The sequence below is a fragment of the Ictidomys tridecemlineatus genome, chromosome 10, assembly GCF_052094955.1.
Source record: "Ictidomys tridecemlineatus isolate mIctTri1 chromosome 10, mIctTri1.hap1, whole genome shotgun sequence".
NCBI classification, from domain to species: domain Eukaryota; kingdom Metazoa; phylum Chordata; class Mammalia; order Rodentia; family Sciuridae; genus Ictidomys; species Ictidomys tridecemlineatus.
This window is the reverse complement of record NC_135486.1, coordinates 17978314-18002827: the sequence shown is the minus strand read 5'-3', so window position 1 is coordinate 18002827 and position 24514 is coordinate 17978314. Positions and strand designations below refer to the sequence as shown.

The 24514-nt window shown below is 36.8% G+C and overlaps 1 protein-coding gene across 2 annotated transcripts in view; it reads right to left on the bottom strand.

The window, feature by feature from the left end:
• Pla2g4a (phospholipase A2 group IVA) overlaps positions 1-24514 on the bottom strand; it is a 136318-nt gene that overhangs the window by 84506 nt on the left and 27298 nt on the right. For both annotated transcript variants that reach the window (XM_013356145.4, XM_078022503.1), the window contains exon 3: positions 13597-13678. In XM_013356145.4, the coding sequence (XP_013211599.1) occupies positions 13597-13678 (82 nt within the window). The remainder of the gene's footprint in view (positions 1-13596; positions 13679-24514) is intronic.

The window sequence follows — 24514 nt, the reverse complement described above, 5'->3', positions numbered from 1 at the left end:
CTCATAGCTTCAAGCCAATGGCAATGTTAGTTGCCATTTCAAATATTATTCAAACATTATTTTAAATATTCTAAATAAATATTTCAAACATTTCAAATTTAAAATTCCTTACTTAATCTAAAACTGTAATTTAACCCAAAAATATTATGAAGTTTTTTATATATTGTACCTCATACAAATTCAAATTAACCATGGAGAGAAATAACAGAGGCATTTAAAATTTACAAAAAGTGGAATATAAAGTTACTTTCAAATTCTCAATTGAGGGCTGGGGATGTGGCTCAAGTGGTAGCGCGCTTGCCTGGCATGCGTGCGACCCGGGTTTGATCCTTAGCACCACATACCAACAAAGATGTTGTGTCCGCCGAAAACTAAAAAATAAATATTAAAATTCTCTCTCTCTCTCTCTCTCTCTCTCTCTCCTCTCTCACTCTCTCTTTAAAAAAAATCTTTAAAAAAAATTCTCAATTGAAGGGAAAAAAGCAATATAATCAAGAAGAAAGAAATAATTAATTGCACATTTTCATTTGTTCTGTTCATTTTCCACTAACATTTCGAAAAAGCAAGGCACCACAGGACCAGCTTGACAAGCACGCGTCGGCACTCCCATGGTCCTTGATGGATGTTCAGGGGAAGTCAGGCCAAGCTGCCAGAGACACATGGGCACATACTGTGTCCGAGTAATTTCAGAAAAATAGCTTAGCACCAAAGGTACCATTCTACTGCTTCTTTCTCTCAAGCTGAGAGAGAAGGATCCCTTAATTTGCTTAATGCAGGAATTCAAAAGGGAAATATTTTGTCTTCAAAATGAAAAAACTGAACGTTTTCCAGTGCCCAGATGACCCAAAGGAATATCCATCCTTTTTGTCATCAAAGATAATGTTTACAAAATAAATGTCCTTTTATGATGATGTATGAAATAAAATTTTAAATGACAGGTAATGCTTATTGAGCACTTGTTACGCATCACACATGTAAGCACATCACAAGTACCAACTCACTGAATTCTCCCAACATCTCCAAGACCAGGGATGACGATGAAGAGAGGGTAAGAAACTTGTGCAAAGACATGGTACTACAGTGAGTAGTCTGGGGACCATGCTCTTTCACCAATATGCCCTGCCTCTTTCCTGGAGTTTCTGATCACTTTGGAATTCAAGAATGGATACAGGACAGGGAAAATTTATTTCATACTGATTTCTAGATGATCTTGATCCTGAAGATGCTTAAAGATTAAATAGATAATGCTCCTCTATACTCATGTGCAATATTCCTCTCATCCCAGCATTTATGAATTGGAAGACTGAGTTATAATTTTTTTTCCCAGCACATTCGTAACTCTTTGTATTGAGAATTAGGTCCTATTAAGAGGATCAAACTAGGGGGTCATAGAGCTGGGATTGAGGATTCTGCTTTAAGACTGGAGAAAAGAGGGCAACTTTTCCTAAAATTCCTATAGTTTTGAATTTTCTTGTATTTCTACAAGTGTTAGAAACCCATGCATCTATTCACTGTGCATGGCTTGGTGACCACAGATGGCCATGGACACTGGCCTCTGAGTACTATCAGTCTGAAGATGGTTGTAGGGTCTTCTCTCTGGGGGTATAGTGCATGGCGTCTGGAATTTCTCTCAGAGGCATTTCATGGCCTGTTCGTGATGGAAGGCACCCCACTATTTGGTATAACTATAAAACACTGCTAAAAACACCTTTTTTTAAAAAAGTGGAAGGTCAACATCCATGAACACAACATTCAACAGAAGGTTGGATTCCAATAATGGCCAACACCAAAGCTCCCAGCAGAACCTACTCCTAACTTCCAGGCAACTCTAAATGTCTACAATTCTTGTGGGTTCTTGGAGAAAGAAAGTCAACTCACATGCCCCCACCTACTCTAGTGAGTACGGCTCAGAGTCCAGATTACTATGATTTAGAAAAATGATGTGAGATTTCATGGCCCTGAGTATGAAAATGGAGAATATGTTAACTTTAAGGGTAATTATTCCATAGGACAGCAAAGATACACAGAGCAGCACAGCACAACCCAAAAAGAATTAAATATCTGCAAATATTATGCACCTGTAGCCAGAACTAAGTTGTAAATGAGCTTTTACAGCTCTTTCAAATAATCTTACGGATTTTCATTATGGCCATAAGGTGGTACGAACCTAAAGTTCTCCATAAATTCCCACAGGAAGGCAGATGTCTAAGACATTTTAAAAGCATTCCATTCTGTTTGAATCAACCTGGTTTTGTAGTTATATTTCTTTACAATATGGGAAAGCAATAAGAATTTCAATAGCTATAAGGATTTATCTGAATTTCATGAAGTAGAAATATATACCACAGATGTGACACATCTCAACCTAAGCTCTTGGAAGGGGAGAATAACAATATTTCATATCACAGTGGTTAAAAGCAGAGTACCTAAGTCATGTTGCCTGAGTTCTTGAATATGTCTTAAATATCATCACAAATTAAGTTGTGGGAGCATTAAACCCTACTAAAATGTTGATGGAATATTGTTCTATGTCTGTGAGGGAAAGAGTGTTTTTGTGAATATAAATGTATATAAATGGTGCCTGCCTATTTTACTTTAAGTAGGCATTGTGATCTTTGGAACAGAAAAAATAAATGATTTTTTCCTATGTTTGCAATCTGGTCTGATCATGATTCTAGTATAAAAGTCAGGATTTAATAACGTAATTATGGTACAAATTTAAAGCACTAGTGTTTCCTTCTATGAGTCTTCTCAATGATCATGTAGTAATTCATCTTATTAAGAGTTTATCATGGAAATTTAAAATTAAAAGTAGTAAAGTGCGCAATGCTTTTCATTTTTAAAGAAGTAAAACTGGTTAAAAACAAACAAACAAACAAAAAACCTTAGAATCCATGCTCCCTTACAGAATGCTTACAGCCTTTGTTCTGCTCAGGAGCACTGTAGATCTCAGGGAAGCAAACAAAACAGAAAAGTTTTCTCAGACTCAATTGGTAGAGTGCTTGCCTCACGTGCATAAGGCCCTGGGTTCAATCCCCTGCATCACAAATAAATAAATAAACAAACAAACAAACAAATAAATAAATAAATAACGGCTTCTCAACCCAAATGTGTCCATGGGTCAGCACTGCCTGCACCACTCCTACAGGAGAAATGCAGAATTTATGCGTCAAACCTACTGAAAAGGAACCTGCATTTTGAACAAAATCCCCCAGTGATTCAAATGGATGTTAAAATTAAAGAAGACTGTTGGGGGAAATGAAATCAACCTAGGCCTACAAATAGCATAGAGACTTAAGAATTAGGAACTTGATCCAGATTGTGCTTATGCGTTCATCTGAAAGAAAACTTCATTTCCCCACAGAAATAGATATTATAAGAAACAAATGTGTGAGATTCTCAAGAAAATCTTGAGTATGTTCAGATATTAATTTATATAAACTTATAAAAGCTGATTTGAGTACAAGGAGCTCATAATTCTCCTGAAGATATTTATTTTTTATTAAAGTTTAATGCCAACATTAAGCTCTTTGTCTCCTGAATACTTGTAAGAAAAGTTAGCCCCACGTGTAATCCTACAACTATACTTAGCAGCCAGAATACTGCAAAGAGGAAGAGTTTAGTGTCCAATAAAGGGGCCAGACAAGAAAAAAAACCTCAGTTTGAATCCATAATTAGGATTTTAAAGTGTCTCATAATTATGTGAAATTTTGTCATTTTAAAGAACATTACAGCGTTGGCTGTCTGATCACATCTTACAGAAGGGCACGTGGCTCTATCTTCTTCTGAATTCTGAGACTAGCCTCCATTATCATATGTGATCTGGGTTTTCCCTAGAACTTCTTAAAAGGAGCAGAAATCCAACGAAGTAACTACTGCGTTGGTGTTAGCAATTTCATTTGGTTATAAATGAGGTCTGTGGTCAGCTTGATGTGTTTCATTTCATGGAGGCACAGAGAAAACGCTATGACCAACTGAAATTCTGCTGTCACAGTAGAATTCACAACCTGCTGTTGGAGGAGGCTTTCCTCCATCACAGAACAGACAACACCAAAGGGCATTGAACACCCAGCCATCCAGCACCTAGCACCCAACCTAAGTCACCATGCTATTTATAACATGTCACATCCATTGCTACTTCTTGTAACTTTAAAACTGAGAGTTGTGTTAATATCACTCAAGTGATGCACACTGATTGTTTTAGAAATAAGAAACTTGTAATGATTCTGAGTCAGGTATAAATTTAAACTACTGACAGCTTCTTCATATGAACCTTGAGCATAATAATGCAGAGCAGGATTGACATTGGGGCACTGAAGGTAGATGCTGAATTTCAGCATCAGTCTTCAGTGATTCTGAGACTGGCCAACATGTCTAGGAAAGAACCAATGACTGATTTGTTCTTGGCTGACTGGGTGCCCTCTGGTGAAAAGGGCCAGAGGCTATGGTTAGAGTGTCATCTCTGCCCTTCGAAGAGTTCATGGGATGCTGCCATTTGTATTATAACATCTCAATAATGCAGAAGGAAATTTCTAAATGCAGCTACATAGGAGAGGGCAATTTACCAAAGAATAAAGCAAAAATAGATATAGTCAGTACTATCTAAAACAAAGAAAGGAGATACAACTATTTAGCGGGAAATAGTGATTTGTTTTGTGTGGTATCCTTAAGAAAGCCCTAACATATGCAAGAAAAATGGAGAACTCAAATAGTAATCTGTCACTCTTCTTTTCCAACCTGTAGAAATTTATAGAAATTTGCCCTTTTGGGGGAATTGAACCCATGGGCATTTACCACTAAGCTAAATACCCAGCCTTTTTTATTTTTATTTTGAGACAGGGTCTCACTCAGTTATTTAGTGCATCAAGATGTTGAGTCTGGCCTTGAACTTATGGTTCTCCTGCCTCAGCCTCCCAAGTCGCTGGGATTACATGTGTGCACCACCACACCCAGCTATAGGAACTGACCTTCTTAAATTAGTGCAGACACTATAAAAACAGAATAGGGTGGCCCTGAATAGGGTAGTACTGAAAAAAAAAAAAAAAAAAACCAGACAAGAATTGGGCATAGGGTGCTGAGGGCCATTACCAAGTAGGAATGACGCATGGAAATTTCCTTGCCAAGCGTACCCCATGCTGCTTAGAGGACATTCAATGGGACATTGCATGCATGCTTTAATAAGGTGACCTTGCTCAAGGACCAAGGCGGATCCGGGTTTAGAGCTGATCAGGTTTGAGGAAGTAACCGGATCCTTGAGTTTAAGGCGTTGCCAGTTTAAGATAATGGGTTTTAGGGAAGTTAGAGGTTGAAGATTATTGCTGGGATTAGGGTGTTCCTGTTGCTTGTTCTCGTGAGATTAAAATGGGATTTGGAGAGAGCCTCGTGTAGTAGGTGAATTGTGCGGAGACGGCAGAACGCGATTGTCCCTGGACCTGTGTGGAGGCGGTGTGAGAGCTGGAATAAAGAATTGCTGTTTGAACCTACAAAGCTGTGTGGTGGCTTGTGATTCTGGTGCCAAGCCGAGACCTTGGCAATAGGGTTCTGTTACTTTGATCTATCAATATTCCCAGTGTTGGGATATGTTATAGTTATTACAGTTCTAGTCTTGTCTATTTTAAAAAAATTGTTATATACAAAAATGCCAAATACAGCTTTCTTGATGATTTGCATAGATCAAGATCATTAAGCAGTAATATCACTGAAACTCTTCTAAGAAGAGTACACATATAACTTTTCTCAATATATCTTCCTACAACTACTTACAAATAAAGTATTTGGCAGTGTAGCTCATTCTTTCACTTTCTTAGACTACCATATCATGAAATTCTCTAAAACTCCCTCTTGCCTTCTTGTCTCTTCCCAATTTCTCGAAAACTCAGTAAGCTGATACAATGGGTTGGTGACCTACCTACCTACCCTGCATCAAACAAAACAAAACAAACATAATAACGCAAAACAAACCAAATTAAAGGTGCTGAATATATGTTTTTACATAATGTCTTATCACTCTCCTTTCTCCTGTAGCAATTAATTTCCACTGGCTATTCCTTCTGTGGGTTCTTTACTATGTAAAATAAACTTCTAGAGTTGAAGAGTCTAACTTGCGTCAAGCACACTGTGGGGATCCAAAGACACCTGTTTCTGGTTGTATGAGATGGATGAATGTCTTGGTTTCATGCTTTTATCAATGTTGAATCAAACAGATGCAAAATGACACTTCCAACATCACTCTTTCCCCTATACTAATAATCAAAAAATAAGCACTGGCCAAGTGTCAGGGATCTGTGACAGTTGCTAAGGAATCCAAACCACATCAGTTGAAAGAGCCTCATGGACTACAGAGTCTGAACTGCTCTCAGACACACATCATAAGCACAGTGACGCCCACTGTCTCTGCACAACAGACTCTGTATTGATACAAAAGGGCGGGACTGTTTTGCCTAAGAGATAAGAACTACATTTTTTTAAAGTCAAATTAGATCTATCTTTTGCATGCCTGGAAAGTTACTGACACCTGTTCAGTAGAATAAAAAAAAAAAAAATGGTGTTTTCAGCTAGCAGTATGACCTGTTCCGTTGTAAGGCTTGTGTGTTTTCTTAAGGTCATAGGGGATGGCAGGCTTTAATTGGGCTTCTAATGTATCTTCTCTTTTCACAGAAGCCTTTCTCCCAATGAAATCTCATTTAAAATGATGAAAATGCAAAGAAATCTTAAAAGTAAAATAAGAAAGTAGCTTAATAAAAACAATGGCAAAAAAAAAAAGTGGATTGTCTGAATTGGACTCAGATCTCAAATTTTTGAGAATATAATCCTCAGCTTCAAGCCAGTTTTGAAAAGATCGCCACGGTTCCCCTCACCTGTCATAAAAACCTTTACTCAGGCAGAACTTATGCCATCAGGTTCTAGCTCCTGTTCTCCTTACTTTGGACATTTACCAACTTCCTGAATGCTCTTCTACCTTCACCGACAGCCTGTAACAGAGCTCACACTCTTCTTTTCCTTGGTATCTACTTTCCCCTCTCTGTTGACGTTTTCACTGCCATTTTGACAAGCTTGGGCCTTCCTATTTCTTTTTCCCCATATTTCTTATTGGTGCATTGTAATTATACACAACAGTGGGATCTGTTGTTATATACTTATGTATGCACAGAACAATAACTCTCCTGTTCTTTGAAAAATAAAAGTTTTCCACATTCTCTTCCAGAATACTGAATATACTTAATATTTTATATACCATGGCTAGAACATTTTTAAGTGCAAATCCAGTCATGTGGCTTGCTACTAAAATGCTAGCAAATTCTCCCCATTGCATAGATAATATAACCTCAGTGCCAGTCCTTGTCGTCTCATCTTGTCCCCTACACCAGCTAACACCTGGGCTTCTGTTCTCTAACAACACTGGACCTAACTCCTGACATGCACTCTGATCTACTGCCTCTGAACATCCTGTTTTCTCTGCCTGTGAATTCCCTTTCTCACCACTAAAATATTTTTCCTTCAGCTACTGATTTAAATGTCACTTCTGCAGGTGTGACATTATGATATATATTCCTTGATTTTAGCCCATGGCGCCTGACTCATAACTCCTTCCCCAAGGTAGGACACAGAAACCAGAATTTCTTTCTCAAGGCAGGAAACTCTAATCTTCCCTCATCTTTCTTCTTTCGGAGCTGGCCATAAAGACATTTTCTGGTCTACACTCCTTGTCCAGTAGTAGGTCCTAAGGCTCTCCTCATTCCAGAAGAGTCCTACCCCATGCCCTGGAGGAAGGAATGCTGCACAGAGATGCCGGGAAGACTGTTGAAGCCCACAGCCTCTGCTGGGTTTCTCCTCCCAGTCTATTGCCTAACACATGCAATGGCGCCTCTGCAAAAACCCAGAGGACAGAGCTGAGCTTGTAGGTCATGGAAGGTAAACATAGTAAACATGGAAGGTTCCCGAAGGGTGATGCCTGGGGAAGGCACAGAAGTACCCCTTCCTGCACTTCACCCTGAGCATCTCTTCATCCATAATACCCTCCATAATCAACTAGAAAATGCAAGTGGTTCCCCAAGTTCCGTGAGGAGCTCCAGCAAATCATCAAACCTAAGAAAAGGGTTATGGGAACCCTACTGACAGCCAGGGGTCAGACGCACAGGTAAAGCAACCTGTGGCTCCCGGCTGACAGCTAGAAGGAGTGGGGCGCGGAGCAGGGAGCAGTCTTGAGACTGAGTCCTCACAGGAACCTTGCAGGAAGGATCTCCAGCGTCTCCAGGTAGGAAGTGTCAGAACTGAATTGAATTTGAGGACACCCCATTGGTGTCCACTGCAGAACGGATTGCTAACTTGCTGGTGGTGAGAAATCCTTACACATGGGTCTCAGAGTCTGCTGAGGGCCATTACCAAGTAGGAATGACGCATCGAAATTTCCTTGCCAAGCGTACCCCATGCTGCTTAGAGGACATTTGATGGAACATTGCATGCATGCTTTAATAAGGTGACCTTGCTCAAGGACCAAGGCGGATCTGGGTTTAGAGCTGATCAGGTTTGAGGAAGTAACCGGCTCCTTGAGTTTAAGGCGTTGCCAGTTTAAGATAATGGGTTTTAGGGAAGTTGGCGGTTGAAGATTATTGCCGGGATTAGGGTGTTCCTGCTGCTTGTTCCCGTTGAGTTCTCCTGAGATTAAAATGGGATTTGGAGAGAGCCTCCTGGAGGAGGTGGTTTGTGCGGGAGACAGGAGAACACGTTGGCCCCTGGACCTGTGTGGAGGCGGTGTGAGAGCGGGAATAAAGAATTGCTGTTTGAACCTACAAAGCTGTGAGTGCCTCGTGATTCTGGTGCCAAGCCGAGACATTGGCCTTGGCATTTTGGTGGCCCGTACTTGGGATGTCTGAAGCTTGGGGGTAAGTGAATTTGCTCGATCCTGAAGGAGAGCAAAAAAATGGGTGACCATTTCAAAAAACAACGTGTTCTTGTTTTGATTTATTTTGTTTTTATTTCAAGTTGCCTGTTCCTAGAACTTTCTCAGGCAAACTGGGGAAAATGGTTGACGCAAGGTTGGAATTTGTTCGCCTCTGAGGAAGAGAAATTGTTAGAGGAAGGAGGAACCCCAGTAAGACCAAGAACAGCTAGGGCATATGTTGATATGATACAAAAATGTTGCCCATGGCTTTTTAAAGACGAGTTATTAAGTATATCAAAGGGGCCATCATGGTATCCTGTAGAAGGATTTTTCTTCAACAAGAAAGAGATGGCTAGTTCTGTTTACCAGACTTGTTTAAGATTTTGGTTTTTACAGACATCTGATTAATTTACAAAGCTAAAGTGTTAAAATATCAACCACTAGATATGAAATCAAGTACTCTTTACTTATTAAGTTCCATAAGGTAATATATTTAAACATTATGTGTGTTTTCATAAATTGGTGAATGGAAAAAGGTTTAATATTGCTTTGGTCTGTGTCTTTGCTGAAACAAGGTTACTAAGTGTTAAGAGTCAATCATGTAATTTATATACAAAGAGTATAAGAAGTTTCAGTTGGGTTTCAATTACAGTATAATAGTACCTTAAAAAACATGAAAGTATTTCATCTTATTAAAGTGGAGTAATTTTATAAGGGTTGTTTCAGAATGTGAATTTATAAAAAGCATTAACGGTTAAAAAAGGGATATAAAAAGGTTCTAGATGTGGAAATATATTTTAATATAAAAGGTTAAAGGTTAAATAAATGTTTCTAGATGAGATAATCTCTGTATGGTAAAGTGAAAAGTTGTAAAATGCCATTTAAAAAGATTTTGAGGAAACTAGACTTACTTTAAAAGCTTGAGAAAGGAAGAAAGAAGAAAAAGGTGTTTGTACATGGCAGATTGAGACAAAGCTTCTTAATGGAGTTTAAAAAAAAAAGCCTTTGGTTGAAGGGCAGCCATGTAAACTAATATTAAGCGATTTAAACAGAATCTAAGCCTCGTTTAAAAGAGTAAAGCTGTAGGTGGTGAAAAAGTACATTTAAAAGTACAGTATAGATGATAAATAAAATGCTTTAAAAGGTTAAATTGAAGGTTGTTGAGATACTTTCATGGCGGATAAAAGATTGCTTTACTCATCAAACTATTAACTATTAAAATATATTTATTAAACTAAAAAGAGGGAGATGAGATAATCTTTGTGTGGTAAAGTAAAAGGTTGAAAAATATCTAAATAAGTTGCTAAAGGCTTTAAAAGGTCAAATTGAAGGTGGTTAAGACGCCTTCATGATGGAGAAAAAAAATATATAACCCATGAAAATGGGTAGATAATAAGATAAAAGATTTAGATAAAGAAGATTAAAAATTTGAAGTGGAAAACTTCAAAAACAAGTACAGGAAGGTAAAAAGAGAGAGAAGATGTAAAAAGATAGGAAGATAAAAAAGATGTAGAAAGACAAGAATTTTAAGCCCACAAAATAGGAAACAAAAACTAGGAGAGAAAAAAGCAACTAAGGGTAAATATAAAAACCTTAGAAGAAAAGTAGAAAGAAATAAGATAAAAAAATGGTTGAAAATGTCAAGTAAAGGTATTTCAGATAGAAAATGCAAAATGCTAAGACAACTATGGTTTAAAACCACATCTAAAAATTATAAGGACTAAAATAATTCTAAAAAGTAAGGCAGAATGCTTTTGAAAGACTTAAATTTAAAAGGATCTTAAAGGGGTATATATCCCCCAAAGATAAACTTAAAATAACCCTTTTTACTCTAAACTTTCTAAATTTGGATTCATCAGGACTTAGTGCTGCAGAAAGACATATGTATCCGAAAAATGTACATAAGCCTAAGGTACTTTGGAAAGATATTCTAACAGGACAATGGAAAGGTCCCGACCCAGTTATTGTCTGGAGTCGGGGTTCCGTTTGTGTGTTCCCACAGGGAGAACAGCAGCCGATTTGGATTCCAGAGAGGTTAACCAAAACAATTTCTACAGAAAAAGAAGATGATTTGACTGAAATCCATAACAGCTGATATCCAGAACTCCAGCTTGGCTATTCTTACATCTGCGACAGTGATTAACCATGGTGCTTTTTTTCAATATCTATTTTATTATTGCATTTTTCCCACATCGTAAAGTTCTATTTTATTTTTTGAGCTCATACAAACCTAGGTTAATGTTTTTCTGATCAGTTTTGTTTTTTGACTGTGTTTTATTTTTTGACTGTGGAGTTTTTAAACATTGCAATGGAGATTTTACCTAGGTAAAGCTACAAGGCCGTTATTATTGTCTTATATGTTGTATGTTATGTGTGCCCTGTTTTGTGTTGCATGTCAGTATGTGTGTATGTCCATATTTTTATATGAGGAGCGCTCATGAAAAAATGGATCCGAATTTTTTTTTATTCACGTGATTTAAGTGGTTTAATCTAATTAGGTAAATAGCTGTTAATGATTGTTTTCAAAGGTGGTTAATAGATCTGTTTGCTTACTATTGTTTTTAAAGGTGATTAACAGATCTGTTTGTTTACTTTCACTTTTCCTTTTCATCATATTTAATAATTCTGTTCAGGATAATGTCTCTTTAACATCATTGCCAGAATTCCCATCTCCATCCCAGTGCCGGTGAAGACAAAGAAAACCAAACTACAGCTTCTATGATAGCTACCACAGTAAACTGTATAAACTGATGCATCAATGAATATAACTCAACAAGTAATGCTCAATCAAGGACTTGATTTACTTTGGGAGGAAATGGACATATTGATAGACTCCTCCGATTTGAACTGCCTGCAGAACTTGCCTGGACTATATATCAGTTGCATGCATTGTGAACTATCGTCTGGTGCAGCGAATTGTGGTACTGCTGGCATATTTTTGCTGATGGTGTCACCAGTGATGCAATTTCCTTGCCAGCGCACCCCATGTTAATTGTGGTAATGCTGACATCTTTGCTGATGGTGTCACCAGTGATGCAATTTTTCCAAAGGAGCCGTCAATTGGCTTGGTGTCGTGGCATTTCTGTATCTTCCTCCCTTCTACTAGTGATGGTCTAAAATTTGGGGGCCAACAGAGGTGAGGCAAGAACCTCACCCCCCCACTGGCACCAAGGTTAAATTTGGGGGCCAACAGAGGTGAGGCAAGAACCTCACCCCCCCACTGGTGCTTAGGCCTATCCACAAGCATGGCTGAATGTTGGACCGGTAGTCAGCGACGGGTTGATCTGATTGCAGTGGATTCAACCTAAGACAGGGGACTGACGTCTAGAGGTCAGTTCATCCGATGACGGGTAAGAACCATATGTTGAATTGGACAACCTACCAGGCACGGTCCTAAGCCGCATTGCTTGTTGTTTAATTAATCAGAAGGGGGGAGATGCTGAGGGCCATTACCAAGTAGGAATGACGCATCGAAATTTCCTTGCCAAGCGTACCCCATGCTGCTTAGAGGACATTTGATGGAACATTGCATGCATGCTTTAATAAGGTGACCTTGCTCAAGGACCAAGGCGGATCTGGGTTTAGAGCTGATCAGGTTTGAGGAAGTAACCGGCTCCTTGAGTTTAAGGCGTTGCCAGTTTAAGATAATGGGTTTTAGGGAAGTTGGCGGTTGAAGATTATTGCCGGGATTAGGGTGTTCCTGCTGCTTGTTCCCGTTGAGTTCTCCTGAGATTAAAATGGGATTTGGAGAGAGCCTCCTGGAGGAGGTGGTTTGTGCGGGAGACAGGAGAACACGTTGGCCCCTGGACCTGTGTGGAGGCGGTGTGAGAGCGGGAATAAAGAATTGCTGTTTGAACCTACAAAGCTGTGAGTGCCTCGTGATTCTGGTGCCAAGCCGAGACATTGGCCTTGGCAAGAGTCTTTTGCCACGACTGTGGTATGAGAGCAGAGGAAAAACAAGACAAGCAATTTGTTTTTCCAACATACCACAGAGCAGCCTTCCCTGTTTCCCACTCCCAATCTTCTTCTTTCTCCAAACCTTGTTCTGAGGGTTCAATTGCTCAGGCTCATAGTTTGGCAATAATCTAAAAGTTTATCAAATCCACTATGATAATATTTATTCATTTTTTCTTGGCAGTCCCTCCTCCATGAACCCCAACCATCTGCATTGTCAGCTTAACAAAAAAAAAAAAAAATTGCTTTTAAAAGCTTAAAGACGGATTGTGCCGACAAATTAAGGTAACCTTATCTTTACGCTGTGGTTCATGATTCCTGACTGTCCTGCACGGTTTTTATAGCTATCCCATCCATAGCTCCGAAAAAAGAAAGATGAGGGAAGATTAGAGTAAATACACTCACAGTCATCGAATTAGATAAACTGCATTTTCTAATCTGATAAGCATTCACAGGGGCAGCCTATTTGAAGTCTTGACTCAGCACTTTTTTTCAAAGAGAATCAAACAGAACTTTGAATTCCAAAAATCTGTTGTGTCCCAAGATGGTCATTTTGTTTGACTTCAAATGCTCTCAGCTAATGTAAAGCAAAGTAAAATGCTATTCTGACAGATAATACCATCAGACAACTGTTCAATGGTTATCATTCAAAGTTAACCACATTTAAAAAAGGGAAAGCCCCCACCTTGTAAAGGAAGTAAAGCAAGGAAGGGTGAAGCGTAACTACACATTTGCAACAGCAAAGCAAATAAGGTACTCACGCATGTCACCAAAGGCCCCCTTTGTCACTTTAGTGGCACGTAACACCACTACTGTGAATTTATGGGAGTACTGGTGCTCCACCTAGAAATAAAATGAGAGAAAATTTAAGTAAGCTTTCATTGTAGAATATCATTGCTTCCTTGACAACGATTAAAAATTATCTAGTTGGAAATCAGTAACATGCATACCAGAAACATTCTTGGATGCTAAGGTTGGTCCTTTTTCAACTTTCTCTTCTCTCCCACCACAGAATCATTGAGACAGACGTTTAGATCAGGTTTTAGTCAGATGCGGCAGATTGACTATTAGCACTTCTTTGCTGTCAGGTTTAACAAGTCTTTGGGGGAATGTAAATCAGGGCTTCAGGCATTCAAGGAGCACAAGCAGGCTTTGTACTGGCTGACTGGGAAAGCCTGGCTGGAAAGGTGATCTCAGAGCAAGACCTTTGCCACACTCAGGTTTGTGTTGTTGCTGTTCACTACCAATCAAAAGCCTTTTCTGCATGACATTTCTAGAGAAGCTTGGGGACCCAAGCCTACACAGGGACTACTTACATTAACTTCAATGCATTTGTTATTAACCCATATGCAATAATTTTAAAGTCTTTATTAACCTAATAGATTGTATGCACGTGGTAAATATTAACAGGTAGAAGATTTTATTAAACACCTCACCTAAATGGAAATAGGTTATGAAACAGCCCTACTCAGTGAGAATGGGGAAGCAAGAATTCCATAGTGTTGAGAGAACTGAAACACAACAAAAATCTTTGAAAGCTCAAACCATTTTTTCATTTTAATGTTACGAAAGTCCACCTCACCAAATTCTAATAAACTTATCTAATGGGTTAAAATTCATCAATTAAATAAAAAGAAACAAGGACAATGACACCACTGTGAAGTCATAACAATCTAAAAAGCAAGAAGATGCAAAAACACCATAAAGAGGTTAGATTCATAAAGATTGAAAAGATTAGTAAAGTCAGTTATTTTTTAACCAAAGTACTTAAGGGAGGAAGGGAGGGCTGGACGTGGGGGGAGGGGAAAGGGGGAGGCGGGAGGAACAATTTACTAATTTCAGAAATGAAATAGAAAAAAAATGTTTAAATGTATAAATAAAAATAAAAGAAATAGAGGCCATCGCTACAGATCCTATGGGTATTAAAAGCATAATAAAAGGAATAATAGGAACAACTCTACGCTCACAGATTTGATAACCTAGATAAAATGAAAAAATTCCTTGGGGGAGACAATCAACCAAAACTCACACAAAATAAACAGGTCATCTGAATAGGTCCATGTTTATTAATGAAATTAAATTAATAACTTTCCAAACCAGGAAATATCAGATCCACCTGAGTTCATTGTTGAATTCTATGAAACATTTAAGGAAAAATTCCCTCAACTCCCTATAGTGTCTTCCAGAAAGAAGAAGGAGAGGGAATAGCTTTTAATTAATTGTAGAAGGGCAGCATTACCTTAATTCCAAAACCATTCAAAGGCATTATAAGAAAATAAAATTACAGACTAATATTTCTTGTCAGCGTAGATGCAAAACTACTAAAAATGTTAGTGAATTGCGTCAAACAATGTATTAAAAGAATTGTACACCAAGGTCAAGTGGAATTTATACCAAATATGCAAGGCTTGTTCAATATTTGAAAGGCAAATAATATAACCTCTCATAGCAACAAGACAGAAAAAGAAAAATTGCATGATCACACTTCTAGACCAATAAAAAGCATTTGACAAAATTCAACCTTGATTCAAGATTAAAAAAAAAAAAACTTTAAGCAAGCTAAGATAGAAGAAAACTTCCTCAATTTGATAAAGAACATCTTCAAAAAGCATACAATATGGGGCTGGAGTTGTGGCTCAGTGGTAGAGCACTTGCTTAGCACATGTGAAGCACTGGGTTTGAGACTCAGTACCACATGAAAGTAAATAAATAAAATAAAGATATTGTATCCATCTGTTGAGAGCCACAGTTAAGTCAGAATAACGCCTGGCATTTTGCCAGAAGGAATGGTTGAAAGGTGACCCTGCTCTGGGAATAGGGTGGCTCCGGGATTAGGGAGGATCCTGCTGCCTCGAGTGTCCACTACTTTGGGGTTCCCCTTGAGTTCTCACGGGGTTCCATGAGAATTGGCGCACGGAGCCCGGTGGAGGGAGTGTGTTCCCTGGAAGTGAGTATAGAGTTCCGGTGAGAGTTTGGGAATAAAGAGTTGCTGTTTGAACCTACAAGGCTTTGTGGCAGCTCAGTTATTTGTGCCCAGCCAGACTGCGGCATCCATCTATAACTAAAAATATTTTTTATAAAAACATACAATAATTAATATCATACTTAATGATATGAAATTAGAAGCTTTCCTGCAAAGATCAGGAACAAGGAAAGGATGTTCCCTCTCATCACTCCTTTTCAACATGGTACTAGAAGCCCTAGCTCATGTAACAAAACAGAAAAGAAACAAAAGGTATACAGATTAGGAAAGAAGGGAAAACTGTCATTGTTCACAGATTACATGATTATCTATGCAGAAAATGCAAGAAAAGCTATTTTTTTTAAATCCTGGAACTAATAAGTAATTACAGCAATTTTGCAAGCCATAAAGTTAATATAAAAAGTCAATCATTTTCTTATATACCCAGCAATAATACACAAGTGGATTTTAAACATAATCCCACTAATATTATCACCCCCTAGGACTAGAATACTAAATTATAAATCTAACAAAGTAAGTATAAGATCTATATGAGAAAAACTACAAAAGTTATAATAAAAGAAATCAGACAGGAACTAAATAAATGGAGAGGTACTCCATGTTCATGGATAGGAAGACTGGATATTGTCAAGATGTCATGCTATAAACAACTTGATATATAGAATCAACACAATTCCAATCAAAATCATTGCAAATTATTTTGGAGGAATGATAAATTGATTCTAAAGCTTACATAGAAGGGCATAAGACCTAGAATAGCATACACTATATTTAAGGAGAAGAAAGTTGAACTACTGACAGTACCTGACTTTGAGACTACAATAAAGCTTCAGTAACCATTGGCAGTGGAGTGCTAGTGAAAGAATAGACAAATGAATCAATGGGAGAAAATATAGCATCCAGAAATAGGCTCACAAAAATATAGTTAACTAATCTTTGACAAAAAACAAAAGCAACAAAATGAAAAGAAAAAGTGAGCTGGGCACAGGGGCACATGCCTATAATCCCAGTGGCTCAAGAGGTGGAGGCAGGAGGATCATGAGTTCAAAGCCAGCCTCAGCATGGTGAGGCACTAAGCAACTCAGTGAGACACTGTATCTGAATAAACCACAATATAGGACTGGGGATGTGGCTCAGAGGCCAAGTGCCCCTGAGTTCAATCCCCAGTATCTGCCCCCCCCAAAAAAAGAAAAAACTCATTTTAACAAATGATGCTATAACAACTGAATATCCACAAGAAAAACAAATAAATAAATTTAGACAAATGATACCTGGGCTTGAAATAAGATAGAAAATGCCTTTGAAAACCAACTTAGGGGTTAGCTTTCTCCACTAAAGAGACAGTCTCAATAGTAACACTCTCCCTGCCCCCTCTCTCTCTGCATACACACACATATGTAAAATTTTGCTCCCCCCAACATCTATGCTCTTTCTCTATATCTTAGAACTTCTTCTAACACTACATGAGTTTCAAATGACTAAAACTCCCTTGTAACATAAAAATTATGTGCAATACTTTTACCTATTATTATTTAATAGATTGGTTTTGAGATTGCTACAAGCATACTCATATGTCAGATATTATAAATAGCATACAGAAAGATGTTATTATTCTACTAGATGTCAATTATCATTTAATATTTCCAACATCCCTCTTATAATAATTATTGTAAATAATAATGGTTGTTATCATAGATAACAACAAGTATTATTTTAAATAAAAATATTGTGTATTATTTATATTTTGTAGATCAGTAAAGTGAGATTCTAAGAAACTAGGTGATTTCCCAGTAACCCATGGATTGATCACAAGTGGTAAAATTTTATTAGATTCCAATCTTGTTGTCCTCCTTACATCCCTTTAATTTCACAGAGAATAATAAAACCAACACCAATAGTTTTTTTTTTAATATTTATTTATTTTTTTAGTTGGACACAATATCTTTATTTATTTATTTTTATGTGGTGCTGAGGATCGAACCCAGGGCCTCGCATGTGCTAGGCAAGCGCTCTACCACTGAGCCACAACCCCAGCCCAACACCAATAGTTTTAATAGTAATAATAACTGCTTCTATTTATTGAAGTGGCATAGATAGTTACAATCTAGTTTGTATGTGATATCTGTAGTTGATCTAGCTAATGATCTAGTAATTGGCCTTATTTTACCCATTCAGATCTTTTTAATCTCTGTTCCTTTGTATCAGCTTTGATTCTGTCTGAACCATAATAAATGAAATGCTCTTATACTATGATTAATACTTGACTATAATAAACGAAATACTCTTATCCTCGAGATGAAATGCTCTTATACTATTCACAGAATATAAGCATACATTTACCACTGTATTGGTTTTTAAAAGTTAATTTTGGAAAAATCAGAAGTCTTCAGATCCCCTCTAAATTATTTTCAGAACAGGAATGTCAAAATCTCTGACCATCTCTTTCTGAGAACTCAAAGGATTAATAAGAGTGTACCCATAAAGTGAGTTCAGTACACATTCTTAGAGAAAGGTGTTGTTTCAATAAATAAAAATAATCTTTTGAGAATGCTTTTCCATATTTTCTGAGGCCAATATTGCATATCATTTCAAACTATTTCAGACTGGTCTAGGTTCTGACTTGAATAGGACATTTTTGGTTGAAATGATATTGAATCCACAACCAGTGCTCCCCAGGAGAAACCAGTGACTCAAGACACTGCAAGACGGTAGTTAGCAGGGGAAATGCCACATTTCTATTGAGATATAAAAATCTAAGATCAATCCACTGACTCAGTCACCAAGAGGAAGGATTGCATAAGGAAGGTGTTACTTTACTTTGAGAATCTGACTTCATCCATAATCTTTTTCAGAGTGAAACTCAAGACATTTTCACTTTTTCTTTTCACAATTACAATTTCCCACACATTAGGAAAACACCTACTGTATTAAGTTCATTCTGGAGAAATTGCATTGATATCTGCAACTAAAATGACGAGGCCCTGAAAAAGAGAACCAGTTCTTACCAACCCACGTGATGACTTCCCAATGGTTAAAATTCTATTGTTCCAACCCCCAAAGAAACGATCACAAAATAATCTGGTTGGAAAGAAGATAGATTCTGTGTGTAAAAATTATTTTTTCTCTACTCAATTACCATTCCTAACCCAAAAGAAAACTAACACAAGGCCTACAGCATATTATTTCTAACTCCAGAGATAGTGATCACTACAGGCAACCTCAGCAACAGGAAATGCAAACAGATTTCAGAAATGCTTTAAAATGCATTGATGTTATCCCAAAATCATGGTGTGTTTTTTTTTTTTTCTGTTTACTTATTTTTCAGTTCTACTTCCTTGTGTGGAGTTTCACTCTGATACAAGTAAAAAGCACAGGCATCCTGCTCTTATTTTCTCACTTCTTTTTAAGAATCATCAACATGGTCTATTAATAGTCTCCATTGCTACCAATGCCTTATGTGCTCTCAGTCATGGGTCAGCTACGTGGGTTGACAAATTATCCCAAAGTGATGTCTGAAACACCTAATTAGGCAGCAGAATTTGTCAGCTCTAGAAGACATTATTGAAAGAAAATCATCATCAGAAATATGACTTGAGATTCATCTCCTCCAGGAGCAAGAAATTTGTCAACTTATGCAATAGGTATGCACATCAAATTTAGTAATACACATACAAGTAAATATAGAGTATACTCTCACAGCAATAAGAACTTCAAGTCCGACTTTAATCAAGATTACAGAGACTGCTCTATCAATGAGAATCAGTGCATCAAATATTTGATGGTGTCAGCTTGGGTCTAAAATACTCATTTAATAACATATTCACCATGAGTTCATAGTAACTGTAAAATCCTCAAGCTACCTAAAATGAAACAGTCGCCCAAATTTTGAGTCCCTAAACTGAAATTCCAGTGTAGACTCTTCTCTGAGAGCAGTAGGCTTTGTGTTCTCCCAGGAAGAACCATGGCTGAGAGAAGACAGTGAAGGACAGGTGTACCTTCACTCCCTGAGGGAGCTCATTAGAACACATAAAGCAGCACACACCTTTGAAAGATTTTCTCACACATTCTTAAAGACATTTGGGGGAGCAGTCACACTTATTCAGTTAAGAATAATTGGTCTAGATGATATGCCATGTTCATTCAGATGTAAGATGTCACTACACTGATGACTTCAATGGAAGAAGGATGGTTGGATATGATCGATACATGTTGTATGTATGTAGGTAGGGAAACACCACATGGAATCCCATTATATGTACAATTAGTATTACTTTAAAATTATAATAAAAAACTACCTACATCATATGATTAACCAGCCTAATTTAGTGAGATATATATATCTCACTAAATTATATATATCTCACTAAATTATATATATACACATTTCATCATATTAGTATGCCACATAGGTGATTACTATGGTCTAAGTTAAATATATTATATATATTTAAATTGACAGCCCATTTTTGTGTGATACAGGTTACCCAGAAACAACCAACCTGCAACTAGGATTTAAAGTGTTCCAAACTGCTAGCTTCCCCAGGAACCTTACTTCAAGACCACAAAGCAGCACAACTACTAACAGGCATAAAAATAGACCCAATGATAGAAAAACTATACCACACTACAACGTTCAAGGAAGTGAAAACCGCATTGGAAGATGACTATTTAAAAAAATGGCTGGGAAGATTTTTAAAAGAACCAAATAGAAATTCAAGAATTGAAAAATAAATTTGTTGACCTAGGGATTTCCGATCTACATCCTGTGATAAAGAAGCAGGAATATAAATATTACTTTGTGTACTTTTGTTTCCAAAGAAAGGCTTGTGGAAAGGCAGGTCTGGTATCAAAGAAAAGGATGGGAACGGACTAATCAGCAGCCATGATGATAAATTTTGTGCATCAATCTGAGTAGACTGGAGGGTGCCCAGATGAAACGTTTTTCCTGGGTAAGAATGATGAGCATTTCTTTCGGATGATCAGCATTTGATTTGGTAGATCAGGTAAAGTGGACTGCCCTCTCCAGTCTGTTGAGGGGACCTGGGTAGAACAAAAGACAGCAAAGAAAAATTCACCCCCTTTTCCCTATTTAATCCTTTGAACTGGGACAATTCATTTCATCTTCTCAGTTCTTCACTTGGGGTATACACCATCAGTTTCCCTGATTCTCAGCTGAGGAATGAATTACATCACCAGCTTGCCTGGGTCTTCAGCTGGAGAAGGTAGGTCATGTGACTGCTCAGCCTCCACAGTCATGTGAGGCAAATCCTCCTAATTAATTAATGTCTCCTTTTGCTTTTGTTTTCCAGAGAACCCTGACAAATACAGGAGCCTTCCTCTTCCTCACTTTCTAGATTTATTAGTGTTCACAGAAAACAAACTGTTCATCATAAAACTCATTATTATTTGTGGACAGTACAGTATTTCTGCAGTAATTAGTTAGTGACCCTTACATGTATGAATTCCCAGTAGTAGCATCTGACTTTCTGACTTCCCTGGAAATACTTTTTTTTTTGTCTCAAAAAAATAATCTTGTGCAAATACCCAGTTACTATTTATAAAGGCCTTGTGAGGCAGACATATGAGGTACTACTCATACCCTGTTTTCCAAATGTGGCAGAGTCCAAGTGCTCATGAGCACGTAACTGGTCAGACAAGAACGGGCACTGGAACACTAGTTCTTTGATTACTTATCCAGTGGTGGTGTTTTTTCCTATGTTACTGTAATAATCTGGAATAATACTTTTCTACTTCCAGTTATTCTGCAATGGTGTTTTTAAAGGACCTTCCACATGGGGTTGACTGTCTCTAACACGAAGACAACCTTAGTTTCTGTGGATGTGGGCTGTGGCTCTCTATTGCTAATAGGTTGTTGGAAGAGGTGTGGATTTTTTCATCCCAAGGACATGACTCATATTTTCAGAGTAAAAAGATGGAAATTTTCATAAATCTTTTATAATTGATCTCTTCCTTATAAAGTTGATGACTTCCTGGTCCAAGAAAAAAAAATAAAATGGCACAAGTATCTTTAAAGTTGGAAAGTACCTCAAGACAACTCTAGACAAATAGGAATTAAATTGTACCACATTCTTATCACTCCTTCTTAAAAGTTAGCACCATTGGAAACTAGAGAGCTTGCTGGCTGCAAACTGCGACCTCAGCCCCCAGGATTCTTCAACATGTCCCTACATCACAGTTGTGGTGACAATAAGTCCAATCTTTTGTGCCTTGAGGCTGCCAAAGGGTGTTGGCCTGACTGCCACCGAGTGCTCATTACAAGCCAGCTGGCTTGATTTTCCCCCATCTCTCCAAGTCGTTACGAATACTGTTTCATGTTGAATGAGTTCACTTACATATTTTGAAAAAAAGCTTTCTGTGAAAACCAGAGAAGGGCATTATTTTTTATTGAAATAATTTATACCTAAACATGCACACAGTTTTGTTTTGATGTACACAGAGCAAGAACAAGACTGAAGAAAGCCGTGCAGCTCACAAGATCCTTTTTATTTTTTTCAAAAAGGCTAAAGATTAGAATATTACTTGAATGCCTACCTCCAGTGTTGGAGAAAATAAAGAAAAATGTGATACAGATTTGTGAGGTTTGCACATTTCATCATATTAATATGCCATATAGGTGATTACTATGATCTAAGTTAATAAAATTTGCAGGACAAGGTGCTAATACTGAGCCTTAAAATATCATCTGCAGTTTGATTTTAAAACACATACTAAGCATAGGCTTTATACTCAAAGAAGGACCAAATGGTCAGTTCAAAGATATCCAATAAGAGATGTACAAGGGTGGTACAACATTCAGTTATAAGGCCTTATTAGACCAGGTAGAAGACTGAAGTTCATTCAAAGTAATAATGTTCTTTGAAAACTGCTATGCTTTAACTATATTAAGTTTCTTTCATTTTTTTTAATCATGCACGTTCATACCTCCAGACTGCTTCACACATGCTTTTCCTAACTCCTACTAAATCTTCAGGTTATGGTTACAAGTCACTTACATTAATTATCCTGTTGTATGTTACGAGAGTAATCTTCATTGTATCTTACTAGAGTCCTTACTAAAAATTGTTGTAATTATAAACAAATTGTTCATCTTTTCTGCTAGAGATGGGCTCATACTAATCAAGAACTTTGTTGGAGTTTCTTTGTATACACAGTGCTTATTGACATGGATTGGTATTCAATAAATGGTAATAAGCACTCAATTAAAAATTGAAATATATAGATAGATAGATAGATATAGAATGAATTGAAAGTCCAGATATTAGGATTTGAAATTGTTATTGGTCTTGTCTCAAGCTTCAGGTCACAGAACTTAACCTATCTTTCTTCTTCCTTCTCAGTTTTGAAAGCCAGATTCCATGTTAAAGTTTGAGGATTTACATTTATATTAAATTTTCTGACAGCTATAGAAACTACTCATCACCCTTAAGGTGATAGAATAAGAAGCAATTAATCTATATATAAGATATAAAAACAATATGGAAAGCAGTTTTAAAACTACCTTAATTTTTCCATTCATCTACAGAAATCCATAACTGTGAAAGGAAATTAAGATATTGTTTAAGAAAACAAAGATTACCTCATAGTATTTTTTAAAAGAAATACTGACTGTATGCTTTTTATAAGATTTGTGCTTTAAATACAAGGAAAATATATAAATTCAAAGTAAAAGGATGCATAAGCTAATTAGAGAATGTAATATAACTTCAGAATTTGAAAAACAAAAGTTAAATATGGAATATAATTTTGCACATGAAATATTTATCAACATAGATAACATATTAGGCCAAACCACATATAAACATATTAAATATCAAAAAAATGTATGGAGTATCTTTCTGAATACAATGGAATTATACACCAAAAACAAAGGCAAGTAAAAAATTATCAAGTGTTTGAAAACTAAAAATTACATGACTCTGACATAATTTTCCTATGTACATACAAGAAAATATCACAGTGAATCCCACCATCATGTACATCTACAAGACAGGGGCCTATCTAGAATAAGATAAATCCTATGCTTGTATAATTATTTCAAAATGGATTTGAGTATCATGTGCAACTAAAATTAACCAATAAATTTTTAAAAATTTAAAAAGAGAAAATAAAATTGACATTATTCATCAATAATAGACATGTTTAATTTGAAAGTCCAAAGCATTTACAAAGAAACTGTTAGAATTAATAGAAATTCTGTAAGGTCACTGGATCTACAGAAATAAATTACATTTCCATATAAAAGCAACTAATTGGAAAATAAAATTTTCAAATGTCATTTTATAATTACATTAAAACATTAAGTATCAAGAAATAAATCTCTCCATGTATATGCTTATAGATTTATAAGCACATAGACATACAAGATTTGTTACTGAAAAATTACAATATATTACTGAATGATTTAAAGTGATTTATTTTGTTTCAGATTGGATTCACAGGTTAATAACGAATTGGAAGATTCATTATCATTACTGTCATCTCTTCTCTAATTGATTTATAAAATCATTTTGGTCCAATTAAAATTCTAGCAGTTTGTGCCGTGTGTGTGTGTGTGTGTGTGTGTGTGTGTGTTTAAATGTACAAACTGCCTCCAAAATGTATATGAAAACAAGGAGTAAAAATAACCATGATAATCTTGAAGAAAGAATTGGAGGGTATACACACCATCATATATA